The following is a 27,655-nucleotide window of genomic DNA, read 5'->3' as shown; positions in this document are numbered from 1 at the left end:
GCCTGGGAGCACTTTATAGAAAAGCAGCTGAAATTGCTACCTTCCTTAAAGTGGAGCTATATTTTCACTCTTTCCCCCAGGCTTTGGAAGCAGAAGTCAACCAAGTTGTTTTATACCAGTCCTAGCCAAACTGGAAGCACTTTCTCTTTTCTTTTTTCCTGTTTTTCTTTTTCTTAAATATAAGAATATTTGCCTAAGACTTTTCTGGACCAGAGACTGCAAGAAACATCTTGTAAAGTGGTGCCTCTCTGGTAAAGGTACATACCTATGACAAAAGGAAAAAACCTTTTATTTTGGAATATGCAAACTTTACTCATTTAAATTCATTAGGAAACTCAAGCTAGAAGTGATGATTATATTAATAGTGCATCTAGGAATCTGAGAGAATACAGCAAAGATTTTAAAATCTTATCTCTTCCTTACCATCTCTGACATAAATGAACAAAATGTATAGTGATCATCTCAGGTGTTTTAAGGCGAATTTCTATCAGGCACGTGCGTGTGTGTGTGTGTGTGTATATGTGTGTTTGTGTGTGTGCATGTGCATGTATATAGTATTCTCAACAGAGACTACCCAAGATAAGTACTGAAGAACAATACTTTCAATCTTTCAGAGCTATATAAAATTTAGACTACAATAATGTAAAAATAGAAAAATGCAAGGATTATGAATGGTATCGATATTTTACAGTTAATTGCAAGATAATTTTAGTAAATTCTTAAGCTATACGCATAGTTACATTCATAAATTGATTGGGTAAAAAACAATTATTAGGGCTGGGCGCGGTGGCTCATGCCTATAATCCAGCACTTTGGGAGGCCGAGGCGGGTGGATCACCAGGTCAAGAGATCAAGACCATCTGGTCAACATGGTGAAACCCCGTCTCTACTAAAAAAAAACAAAAAATTAGCTGGGCATGGTGGTGCGTGCCTGTAATCCCAGCTACTCAGGAGGCTGACACAGGAGAATTACTGAACCCAGGAGGCAGAGGTTGCAGTGAGCCGAGATCACGTCATGGCATTCCAGCCTGGGTAACAAGAGCGAAACTCCATCTCAAAAACGAACAAACAAAAAAAAAAAACCAACAATGATTAAATGATTAAACGAAGAGAGACATATCCAGCATTTTACTAGAAATAACCTACATTACTAATGACCTCCACTCTTCAATGACACCTTTCAGCCAACAGTAACCCATCAAAGATTTATCCTCATTCCTTGAATACAAGGAATTTTGAATTCCTCGTATTAAGACAAAATAGTATTTAATATAATAAAATCTGTTTGCATTTCCTTTCACAGGTAAGTTAAAATGCATTTACCTAATGGTTTACATGCCTTATAACTCCTCAACAAAAATGCAAGGTCAAGAACACCAAGTTCTCTCATTTTTGTCTTTTCCATTCTAGACAGATGCTGGATGCAGGTACCCGTTGCTTTTCATTTTCATTTCTGAGACCCTGGAATCATGAAGCAGTGGGAGACCTTGCTCTTACTTGAGTGCTCTGTAATAATGAGGTCTAACCTGAGAAGAGCAATGAGAATTCATCACCCCAGCAGTCCTGCACATGCATGAGGCCTGGAGACAGGATCGCCTCTCAGGCATGGTGTCTCCCTAAAAATGCCCATTCTTTTCACTATCACATCTTCAGTATTTCATGTTTTTCTCTAAGCTTCATAGAATGCTTTTCTCTAAACCCTTACGTTTATATCCTTCTCATTCATACAGAAATTTTGAGGCCAACCTTTAAAGGCTACTTGGTAGATAAAATTAAGTAAAATATTCCCTTGATAAGTAGATAATACAAAGAAGAACATCAACTAGACCCCATTTACATTATATCAGATGAGCAAAAGTTCAGAGAAGCTGCTGGAACAAAGTGCAGCATGGCCACTCTGTCTGTGTCCACAGCCTTCTCAGAATTCAGCAGGGAGAGGTCAGTCAGCAACACACAGGCCCAGTGCAGGAGGCAAGCTGGCTTTGCTGAAGGGGAAGGAGAGGCTTGTGTGGGATGCTCCACCACCTCTCAGAGCGGTCCAAGAATGATCAGTGTTATTTTAGCACCAGCTCCACAGGACAGGCATCACCAGAGAGCTCTGAGAGACAGACCAACTGTAACACTGTGGTATGACTAACTTTGATAATGGTTCAAGTTCTGAAGGAGGCATTAAGATGGCCAGTCATTTCACCGGAAGTACCTGTTACTCAAAATACTACAATGAGAGGGCGCAGTGTGCCAGACTCTCTCAGGGCTGCCTGACAGAACTCTCAGGGATGATGGAAATGTTCCATACCTTTGCTGTCCAATGCAGTAGCTGCTAGTCACAACGGCTGCTGAGCATGTGAAATATGACCAAGTGTGCCTAAGGAACACAGAGGCAGGTGACTAGTGAGTATCATAGTGGGCTTCACAGCTCTAGATCTCTCTCTCTCTCTCTCTCTCTCTCTCACACACACACACACGCGTGCGCGCACTCTCCAACACACAAACGAAAGGCCTGAGGAAGATGATCTCTGTAGCTATATCCTCCTATTGCTGTCTAGAAGGTGGCTCCATCAACTCCAGCAGGGCATCCTCCTAATCATGGGCTTCTCCCTTCCTCTCCCCTTCCTCCCTCATTTTTCCTTTTTCCTCATTTCCTCCTAGCCTCAGACAGCACTGTTGTTATAGTAGGTACTAAAACATGGAACAGAACGTCAAAAAATGTATTTATCTGGTAAAGCAAAAAAGAAAAAAAAATGTAGGTAGGTAGGCAGACATGAGCAACGCAGGGGAGGCCCCCTACCCCAGGAATGTCACGCAACCGTTAGGTGATGGTCAGGTGGTTGTTAAACTGTCTCGCTAAAATAATAATTGGTCACAGCTGGTGCCAGGGAAAGGCAGCCTCCCAACAGATAGAAAACACCTGAAACTGGTTATCAGCAGCTTCCTGATAAGATCTCAGGAGCTGGGTGAGTAGGCCCAAGCATGTTCACTTAGAGGCAAATGTCGAAGTCTAACTGGTATATGATCTTTCTCTAGGAACACTCGAATGGTAAGCGAAAAATGCCTCCAATGAGCATGTACACAACTTCAGTAAACACACTGCATATATGGCCTGTATTAGTCCATTTTCACACTGCTGATGAAGACATACCTGAAACTGGAAGTAAAAAAATGTTTAATTGAACTTACAGTTCCACATGCCTGGGGAGGCCTTAGAATCATGGCAGAAGGCAAAAGGCACTTACATGGTGGGAGCAAGGGATAATGAGGAAGAAGCAAAAGCAGAAACCCCTGATAAACTCATCAAATCTCCTGAGACTTGTCTACTATCACATGAATAGAATGGGAAAGACCAGCCCATGATTTAATTACCCCCGGGTCCTTCCCACAACACACAGGAGTTCTGAGAGATACAATTCAATTTGAGATTTTAAAGGACACACAGCCAAACCATATCATTTTACCCCTGGACCCTCCAAATCTCATATTCTCACATTTCAAAACCAGTCATGCCTTCCCAACAGTCCCCTAAAGTCTTAACTCATTTCAGCATTAACCCAAAAGTCCACAGTCCAAAGTCTCAGATGAGACAAGGCAACTCCCTTCTGCCTATAAGCCTGTAAAATCAAAAGCAAGCTCGTTACCTCCTAGATACAACGGGGGTACAGGTATTGGGTAAATACAGCTGTTCCAAATGGGAGAAATCGGTCAAAATAAAGGGGCTACAGGGCCTATGCAAGTCTGAAATCCAGCAGGGCAGTCAAATTTTAAAGCCCCAAAATGATCTCCTTTGACTCCAGGTCTCATATCCAGGTCACGCTGATGCAAAAGGTGGGTTCCCATGGTCTTGGGCAGCTCTGCACCTGTGGCTTTGCAGAGTACAGCCTCCCTCCTGGCTGGTTTCACGGGCTGGTGTTGAGTGCCTGCAGTGTTTCCAGGTGCATGGTGCAAGCTGTCAGTGGATCTACCATTCTGGGGTCTGGAGGATGGTGGCCCTCATCTCATAGCTCCACTAGGTGGTGTCCCAGGAGGGACTCTGTGTGGGGGGCTCTGACACCACATTTCCCTTCCACACTGCCTAGCAGAGGTTCTCCATGAGGACCCCGTGCCTGCAGCCAACTTTTGCCTGGGCATCCAGGTGGCATTTCCATACATCTGAAATCTAGGCAGAAGTTCCCAAACCTCAATTCTTAACTTCCATGCACCCACAGGCTCAACACCATGTGAAAGCTGCCAAAGCTTGGGGCTTCCACCCTCTGAAGCCACAGCTCAAGCTCTGTGTTAGCCCCTTTCAGCCACAGCTGGAGCAGCTAGGACACAGGGCACCAAGTCCCTAGGCTGCACACAGCACCAAGACCCTGGCCTAGCCCACAGAGCCACATTTTTCTCCTGGGCCTCTGGGCCTGTGATGGGAGGGGCTGGCGTGAAAGACTCTGACATGGACTGGGACATTTTCCCCATGATCCTGGGGATTAACATCAGGCTCCTTGCTACTTATGCAAATTTCTGTGGCAGGCTTGAATTTCTCTTCAAAAAATGGGTTTTTCTTTTCTACTGCATCATCAGGCTGCAAATTGTATGAACTTTTATGCTCTGTTTCCCTTTTAAAACGGAATGCTTTTAACAGCACCCAAGTCACCTTCTGAACGCTTTGCTGCTTAGAAATTTATTCTGCCAGATACCCTAAATCATCTAAAGTTCAAAGTTCCCAAATCTCTAGAGCAGGGGCAAAATGCCACCAGTCTCTTTGCTAAAACATAACAAGAATCACCTTTGCTCCAGTTCCCAACATGTTCCTCATCTCCATCTGAGACAACTTCATCCTTATTGTTCGTATCACTATCAGCATTTTAATCAAAGCTATTCAACAAGTCTCTAGGAGGTTCCAAACTTTCCCACATTTTCCTGTCTTTTTCTGAGCCCTCCAAACTGTTCCAACCTCTGCCCTTTATCCAGTTCCAAAGTCGCTTTCACATTTTCCTGTATCTGTTCAGCAGCACTCTACTCTACTGATGCCAATTTTACTGTATTAGTCTGTTTTCACACTGCTGATAAAGATATACCCAAGACTGGGAAGGAAAAATGTTTAATCAGAATTACAGTCCATATGGCCAGGGAGGCCTCAGAATCATATTGGGAGGTGAAAAGCCCTTCTTACATGGCAGCAGCAAGAGAAAATGAAGAAGAAGCAAAAGTGGAAACTCCTGATAAACCCATCAGGTCTAGTGAGATTTATTAACTATCACAAGAATAGCATGGGAAAGATCGGCCCCCATGATTCAATTACCTCCCCCTGGGTTCTTCCCACAACACGTGGGAATTCTAGAATATATAATTCAAGTTGATATTTGGGTGGGGATACAGCCAAACCATATCACAGCCCCTCCCAAATGCTGGCAGGCCACTGCACATGTGGACAGTCCACTCCAGAAGAATCAGGGTGAGGCAGGAGAATAGGGTCTGGAGCCAGAGAACCTAAGGCTGCTTCATGCTGACTTCCTAGAACTAAACCAAAAGAAAAACCCCAACTTCCCACATGTAAGTAACAAAAGGACTAGAGGCTACTCCTTTTGCACCTCCCACCCCTGCTTTTCTGCATGAAAGATGGAAAATTGAAAGTATCTCTGATTGGTTGCTGTTTGCAACCAATCACATGTTTGCATAGGGGTGTAACTTGTAGCATCACTCAGCCTCTGATTGGTTGCTTTCCACAACCAATCAGACTGATTGTGGCCCACTACTTCATCTAAATAGGGTACACCAAGTAACTAATGGGAAATCTTTAGAGAGTATTTAAACCCCCAAAAAATTCTGTAATGGGGCTCTTGAGCCCCTGTGCTCGGGCCCATTCCCACCCTGCGAGTGTACTTTCATTTTCAATAAATCTCTGCTTTCATTGCTTCATTCTTTCCTTGCTTTGTTTGTGTGTTTTGTCCAATTCTTTGTGCAAGATGCCAAAAAGCTGTTCACCCTCCACCAGTAAATGGGGAGAAGAAATGCAACACCTGGAATTATGCCAGTGTATAAATACCCCAAGGCAAGGTCTAAATGGCACACTTGACTCTCTCAAGTTGTCCTCTTGGCCCTCTTCCAAGTGTACTTTACTTCCTTTTGCTCCTGTTCTAGAACTTTTTAATAATCTTTCACTCTTGCTCAAAAACTTGCTTCAGTCTCTCACTCTGCCTTATGCCCCTCAGACAAATTCTGTCCTCTGAAAAGGCAAGAATTGAGTTGCTGCAGACCCGCACAGACTTAACACTGCTAACACTAAGACGTCTTCACTGGGTCCAGCTCCACTTTCACAATACGAGTCCCACAGATTTGCACAAGTCACCAAGCAGTTTTCATGTCTATTTCTTTTTCATGGATACTATATTTTTTCTTGGAAGTGTTACATAAGTAACAAAAGGACCAGAGGCTACTCCTTTTGCACCTCTATTAAAGTGTTAATAGGTTCTCACTTATCACATATATATTCATGTGTGCTATTTGGGAGTGCTTATCATTATTCTTATAGTGGCATTTCCTTTGATTCAATTAAAAATGTTTTAGGTGTTAGTTCCAGGATCACCAGATAAGCCCCTGATAAAGCACAGACTTCCTGTACTACACTTAGATCCTCTATTCAAACAAATCTTTTCTTGCTTCAGGTATTATATGACTTACTCTTTTCTCTTTATAATAAACTTTTCTATAATGTTTGTTTATAAATTTGTGTATTTGAACAAATTTGATATTAACTTTTTCAGTTTTAATTTATATATTCTGTTTCTAGATCACCAATATAATTTATCTATACCCTATTTGCCAATTGATGGGGATAGAAAAAGCAGCAAGGGCTTACATATTAATTTGTATTATTTTTCTTTAAAAGCAACATCTGTTCATATGCATATTATCAAGTACTTAAAACATGGGCATATTCTGCAACATAACTTCACACTAGTTTTCTATTCTTTTATAGAATTATCTCCAAATGAATAAGAAAGAGAGAAAAAGAAATAGAGGCAAGGTAAATAGAAAATGAGTAGAAAAGGCAAGAGGCTCTGGAATTTCTCTAGAAGAAACCAAGTCTCAGGACAGGGTGGTGGGTGTGTATGACAGTATGCATTTGGTAGGAAAATTGTTAGAGAAAGGAGATTCTGGGACATGAAGTGGGTCTGGGAAATGCCTCATAATTTCAAGAAAGCTCTAGAAGGGCCGAGTTGGCAAGCAGAGGAAAATGTCCAGGAAAGGCCTTGGTAACACAGAGGTGGGAGTGTCATAGGGGCAGCTGGCTCCATGAGACTCATTTATGATCCTCCATGTACCCGCTAATATGCAAAATGTTTCCATTCATCCAGAAAATAACTTAAATAAGAAAAATGTTACCTGTGATGTCCCGAATAACGTGGACCACGGATATGGCCTATTCCTCGGCACCCGGGAGTAGGACAGACAGCTTGACCTGGAAGGATTTTCACATCATTCGTTCCTTCAGGAAGTAAAAGAACATGCCTTGAAAACACCCTCAATTAAAGAAGACCGCAAATCTGAAATATGTAAATGATGCTAATTAAGACTTTGCAAATTAAACAAACCATCACCAAAAACCACTTACAGGTGACTTATGATGTTTTATTAATATTAAATGATTTAGCAGAAAATACCAGTGCTGTAATAAATAACACTAACAGCACAACCCATATCAGAGAGAGAGGAAAATGAATAGGCACTAAAATTTTTAAAAACAGATATGAGAACATTCACTTATTTCTTTCAGAGATTAATAATGGCAAAGGCAATACAGCCGCATTCACTTATTTCTTTCAGAGATTAATAATGGCAAAGGCAATACAGCCACAAGCTGAGAACACGAGCATGTAAGGTCTGCTGTGGGGTCCTCAGTGAAGCCTCCACTCAACCAGAACAAGGATCTTGGAATACTGGACAGAAACTGGGCTAGCAAAGGGGGCATGCTGAAGATGGCACATATGCCCACACTTACTCAAGTGGCAGTCAAAGCTAGGCAAAGAAAGAACTGACATTATGCTACTCTATACTAATACTATGCTATACCATACACTACATCATACTATATGCTACACTGTGCTATATACTATACTATATACTACATTGTACTCTAAGCTACCATGTACTATATACTATACTCTATGCTACATCATACTATATGCTACACTGTGCTATATACTATACTATATACTACATTGTACTCTAAGCTACCATGTACTATATACTATACTCTATGCTACACCATGCTATATGCTACACTGTGCTATATACTATACTATATACTACATTGTACTCTAAGCTACCATGTACTATATACTCTATGCTACACCATACTATATGCTACACTGTGCTATATTGTACTATATACTGTACTGTACTGCATTGCACTGCATTGTACTCTATGCCAAGCATTTTGTCAAGCCCAAGAGGCAGTGTAAATCTAAATATTATCAGTATCAAAACCTTCATGCCCTGCTCTGTTATTTTCCTCAGTCTTCTCTACCCCTAAACACACACATTCACACGTGGGTACACACACACATGCACACTCACACATATCAGTTCCTGGAATGTCCCATCCCATACCTCCTACTGTTCTGGGCCTTACTTCCCTGACAATCCCACACTTTCTTTCTCCCCTCCAAGCTCTCAGACTTCATTTCCTGTTCAACAAACTCCTGCTTCCTCATCCTCATCTCAATATTCCCCATCTCCCAGTTCTGGTTTCATGGGGCAGCGACCTGAAGATGTGGCTTCCCACAGCCCTCCACAGGGGTCACATGACTCCAGAGCTGCAGGGAAGTCAGGGCGGTCTTCCTTTCTGTGCCTCAAGGCCATGCCTCTTAAGTCTCCTCTTCTGAGTCTGACACCTTAGCCTTCCACTGTCTGCCCACTATTTCCACATCAGGCGGGGAAGACTTTGGCACTGGCTCTCCGTGTTCTGCTCTGTCCCAAGTCTGGCAATCACTCAGGCATGCCCAGGTCCCATGCACTCATCCTGCTGGCTCTGCCACCGGAACACTTCAGTCAGTCACTTCCTGGGTCTAGTGGTCCCCAATCCATCTGGGCCACACAAAGAAAACCCTCTGGGTCTTGTAATCACCCAAAATGGCTTTGCATCTAAAATCCCACCTGACCACAAAACCATATCTGTCCATACCGCATGCTCAGGTGCCTCAAGTGCTGCTGATGTTTTCAATGCCAATGGAGTTTCCAGGCCACTAACTTCCCTTCTTCTCTTCCTCAGCCCCTTCTGAGGGGCCATAATCCCTTCCCTTGTCTAACTTAGATTCTGTCAACTTTATTTAACCCTCTCTTGCAAGGATCTTAAACTCCTTTGCTCTCTGACTTTTTTATCACGTCTGGCTGTGGAGGAAAAAGAAGGAGCCAACGACAGATCACCTGAAACAACCTGCTGCTCTGTGTTTTGCATAATGAAGTTCTCCTGGAGAAAAAAAAACGCACATCATGCAGACAAGGTGTTACCAAAACACCAGCTTTCCACACTGCCACTGACCTGCGCCCTCAGTCCTCCACAGCAGAACTTCCCTGCTGCTAACTGAGGACCAGGCGCCCGTGGACAGAGCGACTCCTCACCGCTGGCCCAGCACTTCCCCTCCTTCCTTTCCACTGCAGTGCGGGATGCACTTTCCCCTCTCCAAAGCAAATCCCTCACCATCTATGCTTGATCTCATCACCCTCCATTCTCCAGCATCTGCAAGCCATGATATATTTCAATCACTCCTTGACTACTGACCAACGTTTAAACATGCTCCAGTTTCCATCATAAAAACAAAGACAAAAGAGAAAACAAAAGTTTGCAACTCAACTTGGATCCCACATCCCCTCTTAGCTGCTGTTCCCCATCCTTGTTCAGAGGAAACTTCTCAAAGTAGTTATCTCCTCCTCCTCAGGGCTCCTTTCCTGAGCCACATTTGTTTTACTATCTCTACACATTAGGACCCAGACTCAGTCAGTATTTTCATGAAACCTAATGACACTGTAATGCAAATTTATAGTTTATATACAAGCTTCTTTTCTAGACTCTGAGTCCCTCTCAAAAGAACTATGGAATACTCACATATTCCACAAGCACTTACTGAGCTACTGATCACTGCCTTGCAGAATAGGTATTTACTGAAACTGTATACTGTACCATATGCTACAGCATAAAGTTTAGAATATAGTTGGCAGTCTTCTGGAATTGCTGTTGTCCGCTGGCTTTGGCAGCATCGCACTCTGACAGTTTTCCTTCTGCATATGAGCATTCTTTTGTAATCTCCTTTGCATTTCCTCCTCTAATCAACCTGAAATGTCAGGCAACATCCATTGATTCCTGGGCCATCCATTTCTACAGCTTCATTTACCAATTGTATGCTACAGACGCTCACAGACTATAGCCCAGGCATTCTTGAAGTTCCAGACCAATTTATCCATCTTTCCACTTGATGTCTCCATAGTTATTTCTTAAAGTCATTTCAAACTCAACATGTTCAGACTGAACCTATTGTCTTGTTCCCCCAGCCTTCTTTTCCTCTAGAGCAGCTCATCTCCATGACTGTGTTACCCTCCAGTAAGAAGCCTGGATCTTTTACATCCTCTCTCCCTCATTTCACAGCACCCTATCAATCTGTCTTCAATTTTTCAAATATTTCTTTTATCTACCAACTTATCTTCATAACTACTGTGACTGGTCTAATCCAAGCCATCTTCCTGTTTGAAGAATCGCAATAGTGATTCTTCACTCATCCTAATGTCTTTTCCATCTTGCAACCAGAGTAATCTTCTAAAATCACAGATCTAATCATATCACTTCTCTCTTAGCACATTTCAATGGCTTCTCATTGCTGTTAGGATGAAACTTCAAATTCTTAACCTGGCCCAGCTGATGTATGATTGGACTTGATTTTTCTCCTCATTCAGGATTCTGCATTCTCCTGTTCCTTAAACATGCCAGGTTCATTCAAACATCAGGACATTTGCATATTGGCAAAAGCATTCCATTGTCCGCTTGGATAACTTCTGCTTATCTTTTATGTCTTGGCTTATATTTCACTTCCTCAGGCTAACTGCTGAGAGGAGGTTAGGTCCCCATTTTATATAGCACCTACCTCAATTACAAATTAAATAATAATTTGTTTAATGTCTATCTCTCTTATTGGACTATCAGCTGCAGGCATGAGTCTAGTTCACCACTGATGCCACCGGTATCCAGCATGACACATTGATAGTGCTCAGTTAGTGTGGAATAGGTGAGTATTCCTTTGAGAGACACTCATAGTCCAGAAAGGCAGCTTATATATTAGCAATACATTTGCATTACAGTGTAATCAGGTTTCATGGAAATACTCACTGAGGCTAGGTCCCAATGTGTGGTGATATTAAAACAAATATTTAAGCCTCAAATACATTTTCATTACATTTACTGAACCATAGGAAAGTATGTCTTAAGTACATCTTATGCTCTCATGACTTTGTGAAACACATTGAGGCATAAATAGAGAAAAAAAGAGCTACCCTACTCAAAGTCAGCTTTTGGAAACAGCGTTTTAAAAAACAACTTTTAAACAAATCAGAGGAAGTGATGTTTAAAAACTGTAAACAGGACAGGCATGGTGGCTCATGCCTGTAATCCCAGCACTTGGGGAGGTTGAAGTTGGAGGATCTCTTGAGGCCAGGAATTTGAAACCTGTCTGGGAAACATAGGAATTTGAAACCTTATTTCTAAAAAGATAAAATAAAAAAATAAAACGTTTAGAAAGTTATCTGGGCATGATGGCATGTATCTATAGTCCTAGCTACTCTGAAGTCTAAGACAAGAGAACCTCTTGAGCCCAGCAGTTCAACCAGTCTGGGAGACAGTGAGACTGTATCTCAAAAAAAATTATAAACAAATCATTAAGAAATATGCTTTTGTCATTCTAAAAATATATAGTATTTCAGTAAAGGGATCTAAGAGAAAAGAAACATAGAGTATATAAACAGTTTTCTCTAAACTGCATCTCACAATATATTACCCAAGCTATCATTATAAAGGTCTAGAATATTAAACCCACAAACAAAAAAGCAAAAAATACTGTCAGCCAGCCCAGATGGAACTCTGCATGGACATTTTACACACAATAGTGACCTTTCAATGAATGCTACTTAATATTGTTTTCAGTACTATTTTATGTACTTTATTAAATTAAGGTTTAAACCAATGTTTTTAATATTTATCAATGCATATTCATCTCCATATCCTGATGGATACCATCACTCTCTCCTAGGTAGAGCTGGAAGGAAAGCCATGACCTCAACTGGGGGAGAAGAACCATCACATTAAGAACTGCAGCAAATACATAACAAAGAGTCAAGAAGAACGGGAAATAAAAATGCATGGGATCTAGCAATTTCCTCATTAAATTGTGAATGATGAAGTATAATAGGTTGAATCAATGGCAAATAAGACAAGGAGCCATCCACTGGGAAAAAGAAATTCTGCAGCAGTTCACATTATTCCTCTAAGATAAAGGAAACCTACCAACAAATGAATGTTTTTGTTCAGAAAATAATCATATTTTTGCCAAGAATATCTTACTATAATTTGGATATTACGACAATTAGGTCTCAAGAAGAAATGTTCTCAGCTCTAAATCACTTTTTCAGAAACACTATCCCTGACCATATTACCTATGCTTGCCTTCTTTTTACCACTTTTCCTGAAATTAGTTTTGTAGTTTGTCTGCTTCTATCACCTGTCTCCGTCCACTGGAGTGAGGATATTTACCTTATCAAACTTGTTTACCACTGTATCCCCAGTATCTTCCAGAGCAGCGAGTCTCAGGTAATAGATACTCAATAAGTACGTTTTATGAGTGGGAAATATATACAAAAATAGTAATAAAGACAGCAATAATTAATACCTGGAAGCATTATGTTATCAGTGCTGTGAGATCATCACTATTTTATTCTTCTTTAAGAGCTCAGTGGTCTGAAACCCCTCTCTGATCTTTTATTTCTAAATCCTATGAGCTGCTTGCTATATCAAGCAGCATGAATAACTCCTAATTTGTTACAAGTCTTCTATGAAAACTTTTACTCAGGCAGGAGTAAAAGTAATGGCAAGTAAAACTTTTACTTAGACAAGTAAATCTAATGGCAAGATTCTTTAGGAAAGGACAAAAAAGAAAGAAAATATGCTTGTAAACTAGGAATTATCTGAATAATAAATAATGCTTTACCCTAACATGATACTATATTAAGATGTCCTTGTGGTATTCCCCATTTCTGCATAGTTACTGCATGCAGCCCTCTTTCCTTGCCAACCAAACTCTGATTTAGCTCAGGGCAGCAATGTGCCCAGATACACAAATCCTCTTTCCCAGTCTCTTTTAAATCTGGTCATGGTCACTTGACACTGTCCTGGATAACAGAACCAAAGGGAAAGGCACCGTAAGGACAAATGCTTTTCTTTCCTGTTAAAAGGATGAAGATGAGACTGGTGCTGCTTTGCCCATTTCCCCCTTCACTGGAGTTCCTGGAATGCAGATGTTAATGCTCATGAGATGATAAGCACAGAGACAAATGCAAAGGTGTCAAGGGAAGAAGGGAATAAAGGAAGACAGAGCCTGGGCCCAGAACACCGCCAGCCTTGGACCTGCTACACCAATGATCTGTCATGCGGGAAAAATAACCCTCTCTTTGATTAAATCCAGTGGTTTAATTTTTGTGTTACTAGCAGATAAAAACTCCTAGAATAAAACAGCAATTTTATTCTGATTTTTCTTTTGTGAAATCAAGCAATTGTCCTTAAAAGAAAACGCTCAAGTTGCATATGGATTTTAGATATGTTGTCATGTAAAAATGATATAAGAGATCAAGGCAAAAATCAAGGAATAAAAGAGATTGTGCTTTTGTACTTAGAAAATGAGAAAGGGAACTGTCTTTTCTTATTCTAAAATGACCCAAATTGGTGACTATGAGTGATGTAAATGAAAACACTTATTATTCTACCCAGAATGGGTTACGGACTGAGATCATCATCCTCCTTCTAAGAATGTACTTTCTTTTCAGAACTGTAATTTTATTTAATATACAGATGCCCATAGCACAGTGTAATGCTGACCCTGAAGCACAGGTAATGCTGACCCTGAAGCAAAGTAAGATGATCTATTCATTTAAAAATATAGATGAGTTATGGATTGATGTTGGCCAGAATAAAAAAAATAAGAATCAAATAAGAATCAGGAGCATTCCTGTCTCTACTTCAATGCTAATTACTCACAGCTGATAAAGTACTCAGTTCAACCTGATTCATTTAGCAAGGATTTTTATTTGTAATTGAGAAATGACATTAGCACTGGGTGATAACACCCACTAGAAGATGCACAAGCACTGCTTCTTTGAAAAGGGAAATAGATTTAAATGTCGCTGATAACAGGTAAGTTAAGATTTTATTTTTTCTTATTTGTAACATAAAATTAATCACTGAGGGTTATCCATTCAAGTAAAGAGATTCTGCAGGTTAATTAGATGCTGGTATTTCCTCTGCTAGGGATATGGCAGCAAAACAAACAGAAAGACCCTGCCCCCCGAGGAGCTTACCTTCTGGTGCCAAAGATGGAATAAGTCAACAGATAAGAAGCATGACAGTAGGTCAGGTGGAGCTAGGCAGATAGATGAAGTGGGGTAAGGAAGAGAAAGTGAGCGGTGCACTTGGGGAGATTTTTAAGGCAGAGGAGGCAGGGAAGGAGTGCTGATATTTGAGCAGAATTCTACTTGAAGTGAGAGCATGGGACATGCTGGGACAACTGCCAGAAAGCCTGAGCAAGGGGAAGAGTGGTGGGAAATGAGACCGTGTGAGCCAGTCTCCCGTTTATTCTGAGTTGGCTGGGAGACAGTGGCCAGCACTGAGTGAAGAAAGAATCGGTGAGAACACGTCTACCGCACTCCTCTGTGAGCAGTTAACTTCTCCCCGCATCTCATAAAAGGCCTGCTGTGAGCTCTGCATCGTGGCTGGGTCTGGAATCAGGCCGTCAGAGCCCATACAGGAAGATCCACACCCGGTATTTACAGCGGTACTAGATGAGACCCACAGTGAGTTCATGTCCATGGAAAAGAGACGTCTGAGGACTAAACTCTGGGAACAATGAGATGTAGAGACCAGAAAGAAAGAGCGAACTAGGCGGCTGAGAGGGAGGAGCCCAGCGGGTAAAGGGAGAGCCAGGAGGAAGCTGTGGAGAAGGTGCGCAGACCAGCCAGGGTTGCACCTGCGCCTGGCCGCAGGGCTTGGCAACCTGCTGGGCTACTGTGCCTGTGGCAAGAATGTTTTCAATGAAAAGGTTTGAGCAAACCTGATGGAGGTTCAAGGGAAAGTGCAAGAGGAAAAAGGGAGAAGCTATAGTTTAAACAACTTTTTAAGAAGTTTTTATATAAAAGGTTGTACAAAGTAGTTATAAAAAGTGGGCTGATGCCCCAAATGGCATTTCTATTACTGTTTTTGTTTGGGTGATGATGAGACTATTTCAGTACAGGGAAAATTTAATCATGTAGAAAGTGGTTTAATTGTGGGAAAAAGTCCTTGAGTGAGCTTGGGGTGACAGAGCAGTATCCCACTACGGATAGGCTGTGGGGCAATCAAGGACTGTCGCCAGTCCGAATCCTGATGAAGGCAAAGCCTATGGTGCAAACGAGGGGCACCCATGGCGGAGGAAGACAAATTTCTCCACTGACAGCTTTTTGTTTTTGTTGAAACAGGCAGTAAGCTCGACAGCTGAATCTGAGAATGGGGCAGGGAGCAAGGTATGAAAGTGAACTAAAAATCTGTAAAGCAAACTGTTCAATTATGACACGTTTCTGTTTCAAATAATCAAGCTTTTACTATCTTTATTTTGGATTGGAAATTTTTTGGTTAGTATCTTGGTTTTTTTCCACGCCACCCCCAGGAAATTTATATTACAGTTTGCTAAGATCTAATGAAATAATTACCCCTGAACATGGGAGAATGCAAATAATAAGTGGTATTTCAAACTAAAATTATAGGTTAATCATACCTATTCTCCTCTCCTAATGAAATTTGGGAAAATAAATATTCATTGTGCTATAATAATTAGTGTCTCAAATAGAAGAAAATAGTATAACCAAACACTATGGTTGCTTCTACCTGTGTTTGGATATCATATTTCATGATACCTAAATAAAATAGAACAATAATTTTGTGAAATAAAAATGCAACAAAAAATTGTAAAACATTCCTAAAAATGTCAATTTTATAGTTACTCAGTGATCTAGAAAAATCTTTAAAGTACTACAATGTCAATATTAGGAGAGAAAGGCAATCTAACCATCTGCCTGACATAGGGATACATTTAGAAATGTGGTAGAGTCCTGAAAGAGATGAGTCGATATAATAATAATAATACTTATCTTCCACTCTGAAATAATAATACAGTAAGAAAAGAATGCAAACATTGAAAGTCTCTTTCCAGATCTGACAGAGCTTCAGAGCAGTCAAGGCAAAAAGGAAAACATGTTGTACTTGCCTTTGTTTATTATTTAAAATGAGACAGAAGACCATTTCCTTCATAAAGAACTGGCAAATATTTTCTTAACAAAAAATAGTAAAATGCATTTATCATATGTTGAGCTTTAATTAAGATATAATAATATAGTGGGTAATTGGCTAATTATTCAAGGAACCCAGAAAAAGATGACCTCATATTTAAATACAAGTACAGTGTCAGGGAGATGGTGGAAAATGGAATGACTTGACCTGTAGCCTCTGATTGAAGCATCTGAGATCTGGCTGTATGTTGGGTATGAGCCATTGTAAGGATTAGGAACAAGAAAGTGAAGAAGGTATATATATGTAGTTTTAATTGATATATGCATAAAATGACATTAAAGAGGAAAGCAAAAAATGTAGATTCGATTTTATATATCACCCCATTCAAACATTAGTATTTTAAAGTATTTACACCATAAGCACTTAAATACAACAAAACTAGCTTCTTTTTATAGTACAGAATGGGACTTTGTTTTATTTGATTGTTTTATTACTCAGTTTTTAACCTTTCAAAAATAAGGAGAATGACCTTTTTGCTGATTTACAGAAGGGATGAAATTGTGAGAGGTCCACACAGATAATGTAGAAGCATAGGATTTTCTTTTTTCTTTTTTTGAGACTTATCGGCTGATGTCACCCAAGCTGGATTGCAGCACTGTGATCACGGTTCACTGTGGCAGGGCTCAAACGATCCCTCTGTCTCAGCCTGTTGAGAAGCTGGGACCACAGGTGCACACGACCATGCCCAGCTAATTTTTCTGTTTACTTTGTAGTGGGGGCGGGGGAGGGTCTTGCTATGTTGCCTAGGATAGTCTTAATTCTCAAACAACCCATATGTTATGTTTCTAGATCATCAATATAAATAATTTGTCTATGCGTTATTTACCAATTGATGAGGATAGAAAAAGCAGCAAGGGCTTGTTGGGGTTCAAGTGATTGTCCCACTTCAGCCTCCAAGAGCGCTGGGATTACAGGCGTGAGCCACCATGCCCAGCCACGAAGCAAGAATTTTAAGAGTAGAAGAAAGGTTAATGGTTATTGGCATACACACAAAAATGTTTTACATATAAATAAATTAAATTGTATCAAGCCTGCCCTTAACTAACAGACTTACTGTGAGGAACTAAAGAGTCAAATGGCAGTTAAAAGTACTGAACGCAAACACCACTTCACTAGATAACCCTGTTCCATTTTTCATTGTTTTTAAGAAATAAGACAGTAATTAAAATAGATTTATCTTTTAAACTTTACCTTTTGTAAAACTTATCTTTCAAAGAAATTATAAAGAGCTAAGATGACTTTTTTACTTTCTTTTGCCCTAAACCTCCTTTAGCCTTTTATGAGAAATCAGCCTTTAAAAAAAAAGCCACCTAATTTGGCACTTGGTTTATATGATTGAATTATTCCCATTTACCCAAGTAAAAATGCGGCAAAACCATCCCCCTTCTCTCTTTCTCTCTCTCATTCATTCACTCATTCTCTCTCTCTTTCTCTTCCCCGCTTCCTCCACATTGCCTTAAGCAAAGTGACACTAATCTCAAGCTAAAAGGATGATAACTTGTACACTCCTTAGCCCTAGGCTTGCTCTTATTCATATGAAGGAAGGTAACAGACAGGTCAAAAGCTATAAGCATATCAAGGTAGCTTATGTATTGGTTTTAAGCAATAGCCTTTGAACTGCTTTTCTCCTCTTTTACTAAAGGAGAAATTTAGTACATTCTAGTTTCATTGACAGTGTCACATACAATTTTCTGATTTAAAAAACCAAATTTCTATCATTGCTGATAAAAATGTCATTGTTCTTATAACCAAACATGTATAAATATAAAAGTTACCTATAAGAATGAAACATACTCCCAGTGGAGTGGCTATACCATTTTTCCAGTAACCTGAAAAGTACATCTAAAGCAGTAACTATGGTGTCCATAATCCCTTCTCAAACTAGCCTAACAGGGCCACATTAAAAATTTTCATGCCAGTAAGCTTTTGGGCATTCTGGTTTGTTTTTTTTTTTTTCCTTTTTTTTTTTTTTGACAGCATCTCACTGTTGCTAGGTTGGAGTGCAGTGGAACAATCTCAGCTCACTGCAACCTCCACTTCCCGGTTCAAGTGATTCTCCTGCCTCAGCCTCCACTGGGACTACAGGCACACACCACCATGTCCAGCTAATTTTTGCATTATTAGTAGAGACAGAGTTTCACCATGTTGGCCAGGATGGTCTTGATCTCTTGACCTCGTGATCCGCCCACCTTGGCCTCCCAAAGTGCTGGGATTACAGGCGTGGGCCACTGCTTTTGGGCATTCTTAACAGAAAATGTTTGAATGTTTGAGAATACACACACGTGCACACACACACAATTACACAATGTATAATTCTAATTACATTCCTCTCCATGGCTTCTGCTTGAAATCTAACTCTACAATTAATGACATTCCATTATTGAATTTCACTTGAATAGACTTGGCAGAATTGCCAAGTTTCTAAATAGAAGGAAAATCCTCCACCTGATGCCTGTAACAGATGCTTCAATAATGTAAAAGGAGCAAACTGCCTTCCCTCCAACCCGCCTGTACTAGTTTATTCACTGGTGACTTTGAATTTGTCTACACTGTAGAACTGAGAGAGAACAAGCCCTCACTGAGTATAAGGGTTAGTGCTGCCCGGAGGGAGCTCCTTGCAAAGAGATGTGAGAGACCAGACCTCCTACCTGCTGCCTGGCCAAATCAGCAAGTAACAATGCTCGTTTGCACTGTGGGTATAAACGCATTCCATTCAGAGAAGGAGAGAAAGCTCCTATGATACAGTCTAATCACTCAAATTTTAACTTTCCCATGCCTGAGTGAGCGCCTCAGTGCTAGGGACCACATGAAGTGCCATCCCAGTACAGACTACAGCAGCACCAGGCTCCATGAGGTCAGAGGCCACAGACATAGCAGGACCAGGGAGCCTGGGAGTCTACTAGAAGAGAGATCCCCTTACTGGCATACAGAACTGGAAGAGACTTAAAGATCACAGCTTCCAGGTCCCACAAAATCAGAACTCCTGTGGCAAGCCTTTGAATCATTTCTGCGTTCCCCATTCAAGTTGTGAACCACTGACCTAGTCCGCCCACTTATTTTTGTAAATAACAAAATAAAGGTTTAGATGGTCACATAATTTGTGCCAGCTCATAAGTCACATTATGGTCTTTAGGACAAGAATTCAAGGTGCCTGACTTGCAGATATGTACTTCTTTACTCTGCTATGCTGCACAATAAGCAACTGCTACGATGAATTTTTAAAATTTATATATATATTTTTTGAGACAAAGTTTTTGCTCTTGTTGCCCAGGCTGAAGTGCAGTGGCACGATCTTGACTCACTGCAACCTCTGCTTCCTGGGTTCAGGCAATTCTCCTGCCTCAGCCTCTAGAGTAGCTGGGATTTACAGATATGCGCCAACATGCCTGGCTAATTTTTTTGTATTTTTAGTAGAGACGGGGTTTCACTATGTTGGCCAGGCTGGTCTCGAACTCCTGATCTCAGGTGGTTCACCCGCCTCGGCCTCCCAAGTGCTGGGATTACAAGTATGAGCCACTGCGCCCAGCCTAATTTTAAAATATTTAATTGACAAATAATATATATTCAAGATGTGTGACATGGTGATTTGATAAACATATACATTGTATGATGGTTACCACAATCAAATTAAGACATCAACACTCATGCTGTATATAATATTCCTGTAACTTGTTCGTTTTGTAGCTAAAAGTTGTGCATTTGGCCAATATTTCTCCATTTCCTTCACCCCTCAGCCCCTGGTAACCATCATTCTACTCTCCACTTCTATCAGTTAAACATTTTTAGATTTCATATAGTAGAACCATACAGTATTTGTCTTTCTGTGCCTGGCTTATTTTACTTAGCATAATACACTCCAGTTTAACCATGATATTACAAATGACAGGATCTCTTTCTGTTTATGGATGAATAATATTCCACTTTATGTACAATATATTTTCTTTATCCATTCATCCATTGATGGACACTTAGGAAGTTTCCCTATCTTGGCTATTGTGAATAATGCTGCAATGAACACAGGGGATATATATCTCCTGGAGATACTTATTTCACTTCATTTGGATACATACTCAAAAGAGGGATTGCTGGATAACATGGTAATTCTATTTTTCATTTTTAAAGGAACCTTCATATTGTTTTCCATAATGGCTGTACCAATTTATATTCCCATTAACAGTATGCAAGGGTTCTCTCTTTTCTCCACATCCTGGCCATTACTTGTCATCTTTTGATAATGATCATCCTAGCAGGTGTTAGGTGATATCTCATTGTAGATTTGATTTGCATTTCTCTGATGATTAGTGATGCTGAGCACCTTTTCATATAGCTATGGTCCTCCTGTCCATCTGTATGGCTTCTTCAGAAAAAAAAAATACCTATTCAGGTCCTTTGATCATTTTTAATTATTTAATCAGTTTTTTTCCTTTGGCTACGAGTTAGATGAATTCCTTACATATATGTGGATACTAACCCTTTATCAGCTGTTTCTATCTATTTTCTCTATTCCATAGATTGTTTCTTCATTCTATTGACTGTTTCCTTTTCTGTGTAGAAGGTTTGTAGTTTGATATAGTCTTATTTCTTTATTTTTGCTTTTGTTGTCATATTTAAAAAAGATCACAACCAATGACTTGATAGAGCTTTTCCCTATGTTCTCTTCTAGGAGTTCTATGGGTTCAGACCTTACATTTAAATCTTTAATCCATTCAAGTTAATTTTTGTATATGTATAAGACAAGGGTCCAATTTCATTCTTTGCATGTGAATATCTAGTTTTCCCAGAACCACTTATTAAAGAGATTTCCTTTCCCTGTTATATATTCTTGGTGCCTTTGTCAAAGATTAGTTGACCATATACATGGGTTTATTTCTGGGCTCTCTTCTGTTTCATTTGTCTATGTGTCTCTTTTTATGCTACTAACATACTATTGTGATTACTATAGCTTTGTACTATAGTTTGAAATCAGGGAATGTAATGTCTCCAGCTTTGTTCTTCTTTCTTAAAACAGCTCAAGCTACTTGGGGTCTTTTGTAGCTCCATGAGATAGCTTTTTCTATTTCTGTGAAAAATGCTATTGGAATTTTGATAGAGATTGCACTGAATCTGTAAATTGTTTTGAGTAGTATGAATTTTAACATTAAGTCTTCCAGTCCATGAATATGGAATATCTTTCCATTTATTTTTTTTCTTCTACAATTTCTTTCAATGTCTTATAGTTTTCAGCCTGCAGATATTTTACCTCCTTGATTAAATTTCTTCTAAGCACTTTATACATTTTGATACTATTGTAAATGGAATTAGGATAGCTCATTGTTAGTGTATAGAAACCCAACTGACTTTTGTATATTGATTTCATATCCCACAACTTTACAGAATTCATTTATTAACTCTAAGAGTTTCTTTGTAGAATCGTTAGTGTTTTTGATATGGTTTGGCTCTGTGTTGCCCCCAAATCTCATCTCAAATTGCAACCCCCATGTGTCAAGGGAGGGAGGTGACTGGATCATGGGGTGGCTTCCCATATGCTGTTCTCATGATACTAAGTGAGTTCTCAGGAGAACTGGTGGTTTTATAAATGACAGTTTTCCCTGTGCTTTCACTCTTCTCTCTCCTGCCACCTTGTGAAGAAGGTGGTGGCTTCCCCTTCTGCCATGATTGTAAGTTTCCTGAGACCTCCCCAGCCATGCGGATCTGTGAGTCAATTAAATCTCTTTCCTTTATAAATTACCCAGTCTCAGAGAGATTCTTTATAGCAGTGTGAGATCAGACTAACATAGTTTTCTATATACACAAAAGATAATGTTATCAGCAAACAGACAATGTATCTTGTTCCTTTCCAATGTGAATGCCTTTTATTTATTTTTCTTCTCTAATTGCTGTGGCTTGGACTTCCAATACCATGTTGAATAGATATGAGCTAAAGTAGACACCCTTGTCTTGCTTCTGATTTTCTATCTGGATGATCTATCCATTGTTGAGAGTGGGGTACTGAAGTCCAACACTATTAGTATATAGCTGTCTATTTCTCTAGTCATGTCTAATAATATTTGCCTTACATAATAATCAAATTTTTAATGTATTTATATGCAAAACTTTATTTCAACTATTCCTAGCTTTAAAAGAGGGCAAGGGTAGTCACGCACATCAAGACAGTCAAATATCTGAAATGAATAGAATGGAGTTCCACCATGTGTACAAATATACATGAGAAAGGGGGAAAGAAAGGTATTCTAGTAGCTACAAGTATGGGTGATCCTACCACAGTACTCAAGAATGGATTCTGGACACAAGTGTGGGACAGGAGTCAGAGACTACTACTCTTCTCCGCAGTCTCAATATGTTCCTGCAATGTGAGCAGTTTTCTGAATGTGCAAACAACCTGGTATTTAAAAATGCAGTGTGATTATCATAAAGCATGACCCTCAATTCACACCAGTGACTTCAACTAATGCTCGGCAATGCCAACTGTCCAGTTCATGATGGAGGTAATACACTCTGGTGGACTTACTGAGACATACATTTCAGTAACTGTGATTAAACATGATTTTTGTATTACTCACTGAATTTAGACCCTACCCTAGAATAAAACGTGACTCCATTGTGTTAAAGAATTTTCCTTGGCTGTCTGGCATTAGACAAAATTTGGCCAGAGGGATTACATAAAAGATTCCTCTCTTTTTCTAATAACTTCCATTACAAAATAGGTCCATTGACATGAAAAGAAAAATGATGACTTCAAAGTCAATTATGGAAAATGTTCTTGTCAATCTAAAAAACATAAACTGCTCATTAAAGTATAAAAACTTCCATAACCATATTTCTTTTACTCTGCTTTACAATTCCTTGGAACAATAAAAACTTGTAATGTTCAAGAAAAGAGTCAAGTAAAATAGCAACAAGGAGAATGAGGGTTATTCAAAAAGAATAATGCCTTGGAGAAGAGGGTTGGTAATGCAAAAAAAAGAGGGCGGTATGCAGTCAGTAGCTGTAACCTCCCCTAAATGGCTCTTAGCTCACTGGTAATTACAGAAATAAAACTACATATAGAAAATTATTTATGAAGAATTTAATGCAAGTTAAGAGTATTCTAAAGAATGCTATAGAGTGAGTGAGATGTAACAGAAGACTGAATTGCCAGAAATCTAGAAGTTCACTTAAAATATAGTATGGCGAGGCTACTGGCTGCTCAAAGTAGATCTGACTTTGCATCTGCAACACCTAGAATGAGAAGGTCCTAAATGTGTAATCCTGTGTGTGGGTCATGGAGGAAAAGATCTATGGTTCTGATGGCTGGATGGACAGGTGCACAGAGCTGTTATCCCAAAGGCTTGGATAAAGTATTCTCCCATCCCCTCTAATTATGGTAAACTTATGTGTTGAAGTGAAACTTACTGCTTCGCTAAGGAAAACAAATTCCAATTTTTACTTTCTGGTTTGAAATGAATACCAAAGCATAAATGAAAAGTAACACAAAAGCCAAAGGCTCTTAGTTCTTAAATATGCTGGAAAATTTTCAGTTCTCTAAGTCTGTCATTTAGTGCTCATTGAATTTTAGGTTTATGTACATTTTCAACTTCTTGATTCTTGGTTGTTTAGCATGCAGAGTGAAATGAAAAACATCATCATCTTTACACAGCTTTCTTTCAGAATGCAAATATATAATGTTTCTTTTACATTAAAAAATACTTGATTCTATGTTCATTCCTGGGAGTCATTTAAGGATACCTCTACTTGTGAAATAAAACTATGACGTATTTTAAGTCTTTCTATACCATGAAAGACAAAAAACGATTTTCCAAGGTACTGATACCACTAAGCTTGGCCTGAAAGCAACACATAGAGCTGCCCTTGCTCACTTTCCATTCTCCTTAACCCCAATTTTGAAAGAAGATATTGGTATAAATAAGAAAAAGCATCTTTAAGAGGAGAAATTTTAATCTCTTAACACTAAATACTAGTGCATGCAGTAGTCAAAAGAGCCAGACATTGACTTCTCTGTGAGTCTCTTCACTACGGCACTACCACACCATGCGGGTTCACAGGACTTTCTCTCTTCCTGGTGCCTTTATCATCATGGTCACCAGTGTAGAACTACGTCCCACAGGACTTTGCAAATCCTAGCACAGTGGTTAGCACATTAGAGATACCAAAGAAATCTCTATTCAATTACCACAACAACACTGAGATGATACAACCCTTCCTCATGTAATATTTTCAGGCAGTAACTTGATCGCTCAACTGCTCAAGGGTTTCATTAACTAGGTATCGTAGGGTGATGTAGATATACATATAGGTAATAATTGCATCCAGTTCCCTTCCCTGCCACGAAGGCATTATTGTCTTCTGAAAAGGTGAAAACTCGCTGAGGAAAATCCTGAAAGGTCTGTGTGCAAACTCAGGATCTCCACTCAACATCCGTATGCTGACTTGCATAAATCTATAGCCAGAAATAAGGCATAAATTGGGACAGGATGCAAATTTGCTTAGACTTACTGTCAAACCACTGAGTTTTTTCATCAATTTTAGAAGCGACTGGCTATTATACCTGTTTTAAAGGTCTGTAAATTTGCACAGAGCTGTGCCTTGTTTAATACAATCTATGATGGTCTGTGCATGTGATGACAAAGACCGCTGTGCCACATTGTATCTCAACTGTGAACAAAGTCATCAAGCTAGAATGAGCAAATAATCTGCAGAATTGTTCTGAGCTAGCACTAGGCATCCAAAGACTATGTTTTAGAACCAGGCAAATGGATTCTGCTCTGACACCTCCAGAAGGTAGAGACACAGGATAAGTGCTTCAACGAGGAACATTTAAAACTGACAATATCATTATGACTGTAAGTACATTTTGAAATGTATTATTTTTTCTTGATAAGTCTATCATGTAGATCTGTAATTAGGGACTTTGAAAATAGCTACCTTTTTTTTAAACACAATATGCTATAATTGTCTATTAAGTCAATGAGTACTTAGGGACTCTTAAAACTGCTGATTACTTGCCTGCTGTAATTTGGAAGAACAAGTACTAAAGATTCCTTGTGAAATTCTCTTTAAAAAAGAATGAAATTGAAAATGTGCTATTACCTGGATAAGCTAACAATATTTTTTCCTCAGAATGACATCCATCCATCATCATATTAATTGCTCAACATCTGGCCAAAAAATTGCATTAACTTTTATTTTATAATCTAAGCGAATTTCCATCTCTGAATAACATTTTCTAATCCCACAGAGTTTCAATGCTCATAAAGGATGGCATTATTAATCATTCATTGCTTAGTGTAGATTAAGAATTTTATCTCACTTATCAGGATAAACAATGTACCAGCCATATGGTGTATTTACAAGTCAGTCTGTTGTATTTATACATGTGCAATGTAATAAATAAAACTGGATAAAAATGAACTATACCTTTTATCAAGTTATGTTCTATTATGCTTGTTTATGTTTAACCGTTAAATAAATTAACAATGTTCTCAAGGCCATTAATGTAAATTATAAAGGTTACATATATTATATTGTAGTTTGTATTATTACTCTATTAATATACACTTTAACTTCATAATGATGGATAATTTAATTTACTTTGTAATCAAGCATTATAATTACTCTTAAATACAAATCAAACAGAAGCTAAAGAAAGAATAATGACACAATTATTTAGACATGGAAGCCAGCTAAGAAATCTTATTTTTCTGTCAATCAACTTCCTATTTATAAAGATTTCCTTTGCCATTTAGGAAGGGTTATTCTGGCCTGTGTCTCTCCTACTAGGCCTGACTAGACCAATTTCAGGGCTACTACTCAAGAACTCATTCACGTCATGAAGGTCACAGGCAAGAGCCCAAGGTGGCCTCTAGAAATGCTGATTTTGCATTAAATGATTAACCAACACATCATAGAGAGATGAATATATTGATAAATGTTTTCTGCAAGTCAAACCATGAAAAACACTAAGAGATACAACATTCACTGTCTTTCCATTCATGAAGCTTACAGTTTCATGAGAGCTAAAGACAACTGTGATGATTACATATTGTGATATGCACTGTGGAGAAAAGGAAGTGGTGAAGTGAAAAATAATAGTGGGCCTGGCGTGTTGGCTCATGCCTGCAATCCCGGCACTTTGGAAGGCCGAGGCAGGTGGATCACAAGGTTAGGAGTTCGAGACCAGCCTGGCCAATATGGTGAAACCCTATCTCTACAAAAAATACAAAAAAAACCTAGCTGGGTGAGGTGGTGCATGCCTGTAATCCCAGCTACTCGGGAGTCTGAGGTAGGAGAATTTCTTGAACCTGGGAGGTGGAGGTTGCAGTGAGCCAAGATTGTGCCCTTGCACTCCAGCCTGGGCAACAAAGTGAGACTCTGTTTCAAAAAAGAAAGAAGAAAGAAAAATAATAGTGATTGCTGTTCTTTACATAATATGGCCCATGGAGGCCTAAGAAGGGGTCATTCAAGATGTATTATAAAAGGTGAGAAAGAGCCATACCTTAGAAGAGCAGATAGACCATTCTGAACAGAGAAGACAAAGGCCTTAAGGTGGAAAGAGTCTGTGTTCACCAATTGAAAGAAAGGAGTAAGTGTGTGAACGAGAGGCTAAGAGAAGACAAGGAGGTGAGAGGTGGAGGTGAGAGGTGTATATGTACACACTCCTCTCTTCTCACGAGTCCCCCTCTGTTTCCATTTACCTCTTCTTTGTGCTGGCCTTGGAGTGGGCATCTATTTATAAATAGAAGGCCTCAAAACAAGGCTGGAGCAATACTAAGGGGCAGCTGTATATCTCTAGAAAGAGATCCCACATGGCTACTTCCACATGGCAGAAGGTCAGTGGCCAAGTTAATGAGCCCAGGGCTATACTTCCATTTTGGCATGGCCTATGTGGTACATGGAGGGAACCCAGAAGTTCTTACATGCCTCAGTAAGGAAGCATAGGGTCTCTAAAGGGGCTAGTCGGTGAGCAGAAGTCTGTGGACTAGAGCAAACAGCTAGGACCATACTCCTTGGAGGAAGGATCTTGAGCAAGGCCCAGCAGGAATGTCTCTTTAT

General features: G+C 39.5%; 1 protein-coding gene across 20 annotated transcripts in view; it reads right to left on the bottom strand.

The window, feature by feature from the left end:
• Positions 1-27,655, bottom strand: part of L3MBTL4 (L3MBTL histone methyl-lysine binding protein 4) — a 464,367-nt gene that overhangs the window by 191,824 nt on the left and 244,888 nt on the right. For 13 of the 20 annotated variants that reach the window (XR_013525731.1, XM_078347776.1, XM_078347774.1 and 10 more), the window contains 2 exons: positions 7,360-7,462; positions 2,297-2,365 (listed from right to left, as the gene is read on the bottom strand). Coding sequence is in view for 18 of the 20 variants with exons in the window: in XM_078347776.1 (XP_078203902.1) it covers positions 2,297-2,365; positions 7,360-7,462 (172 nt within the window). In the remaining 2 variants the exon portion in view is untranslated. The remainder of the gene's footprint in view (positions 1-2,296; positions 2,366-7,359; positions 7,463-27,655) is intronic. The other 7 variants (XR_013525732.1, XM_035270604.3, XM_078347783.1 and 4 more) reach the window with 1 other exon arrangement.

Source organism: Callithrix jacchus, chromosome 13 (genome assembly GCF_049354715.1).
Source record: "Callithrix jacchus isolate 240 chromosome 13, calJac240_pri, whole genome shotgun sequence".
Classification (NCBI taxonomy): Eukaryota; Metazoa; Chordata; class Mammalia; order Primates; family Cebidae; genus Callithrix; species Callithrix jacchus.
Note: the sequence above shows the minus strand (reverse complement) of the source record. Positions and strands in the feature narration are given on the sequence as shown.